At 52.0% G+C, this 11,430-nt stretch overlaps 1 protein-coding gene across 1 annotated transcript in view; it reads left to right on the top strand.

The window, feature by feature from the left end:
• The first annotated feature begins 5,081 nt into the window (after positions 1 to 5,081).
• Positions 5,082 to 11,430, top strand: part of LOC149437700 (forkhead box protein K2-like) — a 56,320-nt gene continuing 49,971 nt past the window's right edge. Inside the window, exon 1 of the mRNA XM_089660716.1 lies at positions 5,082 to 5,415. Coding sequence (XP_089516842.1) covers positions 5,147 to 5,415 — 269 coding nt within the window. The 5' untranslated portion in view covers positions 5,082 to 5,146. The remainder of the gene's footprint in view (positions 5,416 to 11,430) is intronic.

The raw sequence follows: 11,430 nt of genomic DNA, 5'->3' as shown, positions 1-11,430 counted from the left end.
TCAAAAGTATGCTGAGCACTGTATTTAATACGAGGTGATTATTATATATTGCTGTACATCTGACTGGAATAGGATATGGTATATATATGAGGAGATTAGTATATATGTCCATACATCTGACCAGAATGGTATATATAGGATATGGTATATACACTATACACTATCTCCCAGAAGTGAGTCCACCCCTCACATTTTTGTAAATATTTGATTCTATCTTTTCATGTGACAACACTGAAGAAATGACACTTTGCTACAATGTGACGTAGTCAGTGTACAGCTTGTATAACATGTAAATTTGCTGTCCCCTCAAAATAACTCAACACACCGCCATTAATGTCTAAACCGCTGGCAACAAAAGTGAGTCCACCCCTAAGTGACAAGGTCCAACTTGGGCCCAATTGGCCATTTTCCCTCCCCAGTGTCATGTGACTCGTTAGTGTTACAAGGTCTCAGGTGTGAATGGGGAGCGGGTGTGTTAAACTTGGTGTTATTGCTCTCACTCTCTCATACTGGTCACTGGAAGTTCAACATAGCACCTCATGGCAAAGAACTCTCTGAGGATCTGAAAAAAAGAATTGTTGCTCTACATCAGTGTTTCTCAACTCCAGTCCTCATGGACCCCCAACAGGTCATGTTTTTAGGATTTCCCTCAGATGAAACAGCTGTGGTAATTACTAAGGCAGTGAAACTGATCAAATCACCTGTGCAAAATAATGGAAATCCTGAAAACATGACCTGTTGGGGGTCCATGAGGACTGGAGTTGAGAAACACTGCTTTACATAAAGATGACCTAGGATATAAGAAGATTGCCGAGACCTTGAAATTAATCTGCAGCACGGTGGCCAAGACCATACAGCGGTTTAACAGGACAGGTTCCACTCAGAACAGGCCTCACCATGGTCCACCAAAGAAGTTGAGTGCACGTGCTCAGCGTCATATCCAGAGGTTGTCTTTGGGAAATAGACGTATGAGTGCTGCCAGCATTGCTGCAGAGGTTGAAGGGGTGGGGGGGTCAGCCTGTCAGTGCTCAGACCATACGCTGCACACTGCATCCAATTGGTCTGCATGGTTGTCGTCCCAGAAGGAAGCCTCTTCTAAAGATGATGCACAAGAAAGCCCGCAAACCGTTTGCTGAAGACAAGCAGACTAAGGACATGGATTACTGGAACCATGTCCTGTGGTCTGATGACACCAAGATCAACTAATTTGGTTCAGATGGTGTCAAGCGTGTGTGGTGGCAACCAGGTGAGGAGTACAAAGACAAGTGTGTCTTGCCTACAGTCAAGCATGGTGGTGGGAGTGTCATGGTCTGGGGCTGCATGAGTGCTGCCGGCACTGGGGGGCTACAGTTCATTGAGGGAACCATGAATGCCAACATGTACTGTGACACACTGAAGCAGAGCATGATCCCCTCCCTTCGGAGACTGGGCCACAGGGCAGTATTCCAACATGATAACCACCCCAAACACACCTCCAAGACCACCACTGCCTTGCTAAAGAAGCTGAGGGTAAAGGTGATGGACTGGCCAAGCGTGTCTCCAGACCTAAATCCTATTCAGCATCTGTAGGGCATCCTCAAACGGAAGGTGGAGGAGCGCAATTTCTCTAACATCCACCAGCTCCGTGATGTCGTCATGGAGGAGTGGAAGAGGACACCAGTGGCAACCTGTGAAGCTCTGTGACCTCCATGCCCAAGAGGGTTAAGGCAGTGCTAGAAAATAATGGCGGCCACACAAAATATTCACACTTTGGGCCCAATTTGGACCTTGTCACTTAGGGGTGGACTCACTTTTGTTGCCAGTGGTTTAGAAATGAATGGCGGTGTGTTGAGTTATTTTGAGGGGACAGCAAATTTATATGTTATACAAGCTGTACACTGACTACGTCACATTGTAGTAAAGTGTCATTTCTTCAGTGTTGTCACATGAAAAGATAGAATCAAATATTTACAAAAATGTGAGGGGTGGACTCACTTCTGGGAGATACTGTATATATAAAAGTACTGGAGCACCTGCCTTTACACGCATATGAACTTTAATGGTCCCCCAGTCTTAGTCCCTATTGAGTTGGCCCCGCCCTTTGCAGCTATAACAGCTTCAACTCTTCTGGGAAGGCCGTCCACAAGGTTTAGGAGGGTGTCTATGGGAAGGTTGGACCATTCTTCCAGAAGCACATTTGTCAGGTCAGGCACTGATGTCGGGGGAGGAGGCCTGGCTCACAGTCTCCACTCTAAGGCTCAGTTCACACTAGCTTTGTAAGCATGCGTTTTGCAGGCATTTTAACGCTTCTCAAATGCCTATGAAAATTATACACAACTGTTCACACTGAAGCATTAGCGTCTTGGCAAAATTGACGCTTCATGTGGAGTCAGGAAGGAGTTGAAGCCTTTCAGTGCCTCCCATTCAAGTCTATGGTGATTCTCCTCAAACACCTGGCAGGTGTTTGCGGGTGTTTCCGAGGCGGTAATACCATTAACTTCATTATAGGCATTTGTGTTGCAGTTTTAACGTTTGGAAAAAGCATATGAAAAGCCACAAAACCGCGCATAGGGCGTTTGGGGAGTGTTAAAAATGCTCCCCAAATGCCTGTCTAATGCCATAGAGGCGTTTGGGAAGAAGTCAAGTGTGAACAATCCCTAATTCATCCCAAAGGTGTTCTATGGGGTTGAGGTCTGTGCAGGCCAGTCAAGTTCCTCCACCCCAAACTGGCTCCTCCATGTCTTTATGGACCTTGCTTTGTGCACTGGTGTGCAGTCATGTTGGAACAGGAAGGGGCCATCCCCAAACTCTTCCCACAAAGTTGGGAGCATGAAATTGTCCAAAATGTCTTGGTATGCTGACACCTTACGAGTTCCCTTCACTGGAACTAGGGGGCCAAGCCCAACCCCTGAAAAACAACCCCACACCATAATCCCCCTCCACCAAACTTTACACTTGGCACAATGCAGTCAGGCAAGTACCGTTCTCCTGCCAACCGCCAAACCCAGACACGTCCATCAGATTGCCAGACAGAGAAGCATGATTGGTCCCTCCAGAGAACACGTCTCCACTGCTCTAGAGTCCAGTGGCGGCGTGCTTTACACCACTACATCCCACACTTTGCATTGCACTTGGTGATGTAAGGCTTGGATGCAGCTGCTCGGCCATGGAAACCCATTCCATGAAGCTCTCTACGCACTGCTGTTGGGCTCATCTGAAGGCCACACCAAGTTTGGAGGTCTTTAGCTATTGACTCTGCAGACAGTTGGCGACTTCTGCGCACTGTGCGCTTCAGCATGCACTGACCCCGCTCTGTCATGTGACGCGGCCTACCACTTGGTGGCTGAGTGGCTGTTGTTCCCAGTTGCTTCCACTTTGTTATAATCCCACTAACAGTTGAGTGTGGAATATTTAGTAGCCAGGAAATGTCACGGATGGACTTATTGCCCAGGTGATCACCTATCACGGGACCACGCTTGGAGTCACTGAGCTCCTGAGAGCGACCCATTCTTTCACCAATGTTTGTAGAAGCAGTCTGCATGCCTAGGGGCTTGATTGTATACACCTGTGTCCATGGAGGGGATTGGAACACCTGAATCACATGATTGGGAGGGCGGGGCCAATATGTTTGGCAATATAGTGTGTGTGTATATGGAGAGCGAGATGGATATATATATATATATATATATATATATATATATATAAATAAAATATTGTACATCTGACAGGAATGGTTTTATATATATATATATATATGATGTATCCATCTCTCTCTGTATATCAGTTTTCCTTTATTATGATATATAGAGAGAGAGAGAGAGAGAGAGAGATGGATACATATACTGTATGTATATATATATATATATATCATATGTATAAAAACATTCCTGTCATATTTTTCTATATGGTCAGTACATCTGACAGGAATGTTTTTATATATCCATATATATATATATATATATATATATATATATATATATACACAGTATAAGTATCTCTCTCTCTCTCTCTATATATATATATAGTGTATGTTTCTGTATGGCAGTGTATCTGATAGGAAAATATATATACACACACACAATGTATGTATCCGTCCCTCTCTCTCTCTCTATATATATTGTATATGATGTTTCGGCATAGCAGTGTATCTGACAGGAATGTGTGTGTGTATATATATATAGTGTATGTTTCTGTATAGCAGTGTATCTGATAGGAATATATATACAGTGTATGTATCCATCTCTCTATAAACTGTATATGATGTTTATGGCAGTGTATCTGACAGGAATATATATATATATATATATATATATATATATATATATATATATACACAGTGTATGCATCCGTCTCTCTCTTTATATACTGTGTATGTTTTGTATGGAAGGAACATCTGACAGGAATATTGTACGGACAGGCTCGGGCACTACATCTGACAGGAATATTGTACGGACAGGCTCGGGCACTACATCTGACAGGAATATTGTACGGACAGGCTCGGGCACTACATCTGACAGGAATATTGTACGGACAGGCTCGGGCACTACATCTGACAGGAATATTGTACGGACAGGCTCGGGCACTACATCTGACAGGAATATTGTACGGACAGGCTCCCGCACATAAAAATGAATGGGTCACTCTGTGTATATCGGCGATGGTAGACATATATATATGGATGACTTGAGGTGAATGTATATATTTTATTGTATAGGCCTGGTGGTGACAGATGAAGGGAGGCTGATATCAGACAGGCCGGCCATGTCCCTCTGATTTCCCGGGGTAGAATGGGGGGTTGTGGCCGTTGTTGTGGTGCAGAAGGCCCGGCCACGCCGCTGAGAGAAGCGCAGCACGCTCCCGCCCACAGGCCGCCACAACCTAACACTTCCCCGCCCCCGGCTGTCACTGGCCATTCCAACCTAACTCGCCGAAGCCCCGCCCACCCCCATGACCTCTCCCCAGTCACACCACGCATCTCAACCGAACCGTCCTGGCGAGGCTCCGCCCCCCTGCCCCCCCTCCCGTGACGCCGGGCGATCCCTATTGGCTGCGGGCCGTCGGCTGCGTGCCGCTGGAAGGTTAGGCTGCGCCCCTCCCTCCCTCCCCCCCTTCTTTCCTTTTCTGTCGCTGGCCGCCGCCGCCGGTGCCCGGAGTCACCTGAGAGAAGATGGCGGCGGTGGTGGCCCGGCTGGAGGGCCGGGAGTTCGAATACCTGATGAAAAAGCGCTCGGTGACCATAGGCCGCAACTCGTCTCAGGGCTCGGTGGACGTCAGCATGGGCCACTCCAGCTTCATCTCCCGCCGCCACCTGGAGATCTTCACCGCCGGAGACGAGCAGGACGCCGAGTTCTACCTGCGCTGCCTGGGCAAGAATGGGGTGTTCGTGGACGGCGTGTTCCAGAGGAGGGGAGCCCCGCCACTACCCCTTCCCCGAGTGTGAGTACCGGGGGCACATGGCCGCCGGGGGGAGGATGGGCTGTGTGTATGGCCTCCTGTCATAGGATGTCAGGGGGGATGGGCTGTGTATACAGAGGGGGCTGCAGCCTCCTGTCATAGGATGTCAGGGGGGGATGGGCTGTGTATACAGAGGGGGCTGCAGCCTCCTGTCATAGGATGTCAGGGGGGGATGGGCTGTGTATACAGAGGGGGCTGCAGCCTCCTGTCATAGGATGTCAGGGGGGGGGGTGAGCTGTGTATACAGAGGGGGCTGCAGCCTCCTGTCATAGGATGTCAGGGGGGGGGGGTGAGCTGTGTATACAGAGGGGGCTGCAGCCTCCTGTCATAGGATGTCAGGGGGGGATGGGCTGTGTGTATACAGAGAGGGGGCTGCAGCCTCCTGTCATAGGATGTCGGGGGGGGGGGCTGTGTGTATAAAGAGAGGGGGCTGCAGCCTCCTGTCATAGGATGTCGTGGGGTGGGCTGGGGGAGGGGAGGCTGTGTGTTTACAGAGGGACTGCAGCTTCCTGTCATATGGCCACTGGGGGGGATGGATGTGTCCGCGTGTATACATACATACCCTATATACCCACACGTGTGTGTATGTGGACTGCAGCCTCCTGTCATGTAATGACCTGGGGGGAGGGGAGGCTCTGTGTGTGTATATACAGAGGGGGGGGGGGGGGACTGCACCCTCCTGTCACGTGGCACTGAATATAAACAGTGGGGGAGGCTGTGTGTATACATAGAGGGACTGCAACCTCCTGTCATAGGATGACCCGAGGGGAGGGGTGGAATATATACAGAGGGGCCACACCCTCCTGTCACATGGCACTGGGTATATACATTGGGGGAGGGAAGACACTGTATACATAAGAGGGACTGCAGCATCCTGTCACATGGTAACCTGGGTATAAACAGCGGGGGGGAGGGCAGGCTGTGTGTATATATGGGGGGGGGGGGGGGGGGAGGACTGCAGCATTCTGTTACCTGTACCTTGGGCATGGTACCAGGTGTAAACACTGGGGGAGGGGTTGCTGTGTGTAAACAGAGTGACTGCAGCATCCTGTCACATGACAACCTGGGATGGGCATGTATGTACAGAGTGACCACAGCATCCTGTTGCATAGCGACCCATTATAAATACTGTGCGGGGGGAGGCTGTGTATTTATACAGGGGGACTGAAGCTCCCTGTCATATGGCATTGGGTATAAACACTGGGGGAGGGGGAGGCTGTGTGTACAGAGGGACCACAGCACTGGGTATGAACAGTGGGGGCAGGGGAGACTGCAACAGCCTGTCACATGGTACCAGGTATAAACAATGGGGGAAGGGAAGTATACACAGAGGAGATGGACTGCAACATCCTGTCACATGGCACCTTGTATAAATGTGGTGGGCTGCTGCATCCTGTCACATGGTACAGGAACACGAGGAACATCCTCTGCCATATGCAGACACAAAGGGGGCTGCAGCAGCCTGTTACACGGTGCTGTACATGTATAGGAGGGGTTGCAGCATCTTGTGACATAGCGGCCTGAGTATAAAGATTGGGTGAAGGGGACGCCATGCCACATGTGCACACAGGAAACAGGGCTGCATCATGTCCATGGTGTCCTATGTGAACACAGGAGGCGGCATGGTGTCACGGAGCGCTCTGGTAATACTGGAGGCGGCATGGTGTCACGGAGCGCTCTGGTAATACTGGAGGCGGCATGGTGTCACATGGTACCCTACTGTATGTAAGCAGAAAGGGCGGCATTGTGTCTCATGACACCATATGTAAAGATAAGGACTGCAGCATCCTCTCACATGGCTCTGCATGTAAACGATGAGGGCTGCAGCATCCTGTCACATGACTTTGTATGTAAACACGGAGTTGCATCATCCTGTCACATGACTTTGTATGTAAACACGGAGTTGCATCATCCTGTCACATGACTTTGTATGTAAACACGGAGTTGCATCATCCTGTCACATGACTTTGTATGTAAACACGGAGTTGCATCATCCTGTCACATGACTTTGTATGTAAACACGGAGTTGCATCATCCTGTCACATGACTTTGTATGTAAACACGGAGTTGCATCATCCTGTCACATGGCTTTGTATGTAAACACGGAGTTGCATCATCCTGTCACATGGCTCTGTATGTAAACATGATGGAGTTGCAGCATCCTGTCACATGACTCTGTATTTAACATGAAGGAGATGCATCATCCTGTCACATGGCTTTGTATGTGAACATGGAGTTGCAGCATCCTGTCACATGACTCTATGTAAACATTATGGAGTTGCAGTATCCTGTCACATGGCACTGTTTGTAAACATGATGGAGTTGCAGCATCCTGTCACATGGCACCGTTTGTAAACATGATGGAGTTGCAGCATCCTGTCACATGGCACTGTTTGTAAACATGGAGTTGCAGCATCCTGTCACATGGCACTGTTTGTAAACATGATGGAGTTGCAGCATCCTGTCACATGGCACTGTTTGTAAACATGATGGAGTTGCAGCATCCTGTCACATGGCACTGTTTGTAAACATGATGGAGTTGCAGCATCCTGTCACATGGCACTGTTTGTAAACATGGAGTTGCAGCATCCTGTCACATGGTGCTGTATACACCCACAAGGTCCTCAGCAGGTTGCAGCATCCTCTCACATAGTACAGCTTATGAACACAAGGGCCTAGCGGAAGGATGGGGGGGGGGGGGGTTGTTGGTTGCAGCTTCCTGTTGCATGGTGTCATGTACACAGTGGTGTACAGCATACAGTCACATGGTGTTGTAAATAAGCACAGGGCCCTGGGTCTGCAGCATCTTGTCATATAGTACCGGAATACTTAAGTTTCCTGTCACATGGTGCGGTATATAAACACAGGCCTAGGGGGGGGGGGGACAGCAGGGTCCTCCGTCCTGCAGCAGGTGGGGGCGGATGCCGCAGGGTCCTCCGTCCTGCAGCAGGTGGGGGCGGATGCCGCAGGGTCCTCCGTCCTGCAGCAGGTGGGGCAGCGCAGGGTCCTCCGTCCTGCAGCAGGTGGGGGCGGATGCCGCAGGGTCCTCCGTCCTGCAGCAGGTGGGGGCGGATGCCGCAGGGTCCTCCGTCCTGCAGCAGGTGGGGGCGGATGCCGCAGGGTCCTCCGTCCTGCAGCAGGTGGGGGCGGATGCCGCAGGGTCCTCCGTCCTGCAGCAGGTGGGGGCGGATGCCGCAGGGTCCTCCGTCCTGCAGCAGGTGGGGGCGGATGCCGCAGGGTCCTCCGTCCTGCAGCAGGTGGGGGCGGATGCCGCAGGGTCCTCCGTCCTGCAGCAGGTGGGGGCGGATGCCGCAGGGTCCTCCGTCCTGCAGCAGGTGGGGGCGGATGCCGCAGGGTCCTCCGTCCTGCAGCAGGTGGGGGCGGATGCCGCAGGGTCCTCCGTCCTGCAGCAGGTGGGGGCGGATGCCGCAGGGTCCTCCGTCCGGCAGCAGGTGGGGCGGGGTGGTGGCGCAGGGTCCTCCCCGCAGCAGGTGGGGGGGGGGTGGCGCAGGGTCCTCCGTCCTGCAGCAGGTGGGGGTGGCGCAGGGTCCTCCGTCCTGCAGCAGGTGGGGGTGGCGCAGGGTCCTCCGTCCTGCAGCAGGAGGGGCGGGGGGGTGGCGCAGGGTCCTCCGTCCGGCAGCAGGTGGGGGTGGATGCCGCAGGGTCCTCCCTGCAGCAGGTGGGGCGGGGTGGTGGTGCAGGGCCCTCCCCGCAGCAGGTGGGGGGGGGTGCGGGTGGCGCAGATACCTCATTGTACTGTGCTGTCCTTGCTGCTGTCATATATGTAAATTCCTCTAACCTGAAAGTGACGAGGGGTATGCTTGGTGACAACTGGGGTAGATACTGCTGCCTCTGCTCACACTCCATAGAAAAACAGATTGGGGGGGGGGGGTTATCAAAATTGTAGCGGCTGTGCATGGCCACCAATCAACTTCTATCTTCGGCTTGTTCAGTTAAGCTTTGAAAATGATAGATTGCAGCGGATTGGTGGCCATGCACAGCAGCTGAAGTTTGGATAAATGTTTGCCAAAATCGTTTCTGGGGCGTATAGTTTCCTGTCCTCCTGTCACATGACATTATTTGTAAACATCATATCAGAGTCCTAGATGTTGGGTGTCAGGAAGTGGACAGGAAATGATTCATCTTGCACTGTCCTTTGGCACGATACTTCCCCATGGTGTCACAGGTATAGATATTGGGAGGGCAGAGGGGGGTGATGGCTGTCAGCTGCTTGTTTTGCTCTCTGTTGCTGCGGGCCATCTCATCGCACCTCGCAGCATTGTGCTGTAAACGTCGTGAATGTCGCAATATATATCATTACAACACCTTCTTTGCAAACATTGGGGCTCAGTCCAGAGGGGTTTTTCAGCTTTGATGTTCCCCCTCCAGTGAAGGCCGAATTCCTCATATCCACTGTAATATAGTTACATTTATTATCTTTATATTGTGTGAACAATTTTTAAAGTAACTTAAATCCTTGATAGGAATGTGATTGGCACTACAATGCTCAGAATCACAAGAAGACCAGCCTAGTGTAGAGAGAGGTCCGCGCCATTTTATTAGAGTGTTGCTAAACCCCGAACCCTGCATTCACTCTATCCGCTCTCCCCGGACCCCGCATTCACTCTATCCGCTCTCCCCGGACCCCGCATTCACTCTATCCGCTCTCCCCGGACCCCGCATTCACTCTATCCGCTCTCCCCGGACCCCGCATTCACTCTATCCGCTCTCCCCGGACCCCGCATTCGCTCTATCCGCTCTCCCCGGACCCCGCATTCACTCTATCCGCTCTCCCCGGACCCCGCATTCGCTCTATCCGCTCTCCCCGGACCCCGCATTCACTCTATCCGCTCTCCCCGGACCCCGCATTCACTCTATCCGCTCTCCCCGGACCCCGCATTCGCTCTATCCGCTCTCCCCGGACCCCGCATTCACTCTATCCGCTCTCCCCGGACCCCGCATTCGCTCTATCCGCTCTCCCCGGACCCCGCATTCGCTCTATCCGCTCTCCCCGGACCCCGCATTCCCTCTATCCGCTCTCCCCGGACCCCGCATTCCCTCTATCCGCTCTCCCCGGACCCCGCATTCGCTCTATCCGCTCTCCCCGGACCCCGCATTCGCTCTATCCGCTCTCCCCGGACCCCGCATTCGCTCTATCCGCTCTCCCCGGACCCCGCATTCGCTCTATCCGCTCTCCCCGGACCCCGCATTCGCTCTATCCGCTCTCCCCGGACCCCGCATTCGCTCTATCCGCTCTCCCCGGACCCCGCATTCGCTCTATCCGCTCTCCCCGGACCCCGCATTCGCTCTATCCGCTCTCCCCGGACCCCGCATTCGCTCTATCCGCTCTCCCCGGACCCCGCATTCGCTCTATCCGCTCTCCCCGGACCCCGCATTCGCTCTATCCGCTCTCCCCGGACCCCGCATTCGCTCTATCCGCTCTCCCCGGACCCCGCATTCGCTCTATCCGCTCTCCCCGGACCCCGCATTCGCTCTATCCGCTCTCCCCGGACCCCGCATTCGCTCTATCCGCTCTCCCCGGACCCCGCATTCGCTCTATCCGCTCTCCCCGGACCCCGCATTCGCTCTATCCGCTCTCCCCGGACCGGATGCATACTTTACTGCATCTACAGACTGATTTTGCTATTTACTGTTGTGGGTTTCGTAAAACCCTCTAACGGCAAAACTTTTTTGGATAGCATGGAGAGGGATTGCAACACTTGTCAGTTTTTATTGCTGTCTGTGCCCTCTGTTGGGGAGATCCTTCCTCTCTATTTGTCCTGTTTACCATTAGCATTGAAAGTGAAAGTAAAAGAAAATCACCAATTTGGGTTGTCTAAAGAAAAGCAGTAGAGTGAAATGTTCCAATGGGGACACTAGCTCTGGTGACCTGGGGGTCCTCCAAGGAATTAATGTGCAGGGATTTTATATCACTTCCTGTTTGGCTATGGGACAGGAAGTGAAGGGAAATCTCTGCAATGGGACGTGGGTGGCGAA

Source organism: Staurois parvus, unplaced genomic scaffold (genome assembly GCF_062004578.1).
Source record: "Staurois parvus isolate SC_StPar_1 unplaced genomic scaffold, SC_StPar_1.0 ptg001267l, whole genome shotgun sequence".
NCBI lineage: Eukaryota > Metazoa > Chordata > Amphibia > Anura > Ranidae > Staurois > Staurois parvus.
Note: the sequence above shows the minus strand (reverse complement) of the source record. Positions and strands in the feature narration are given on the sequence as shown.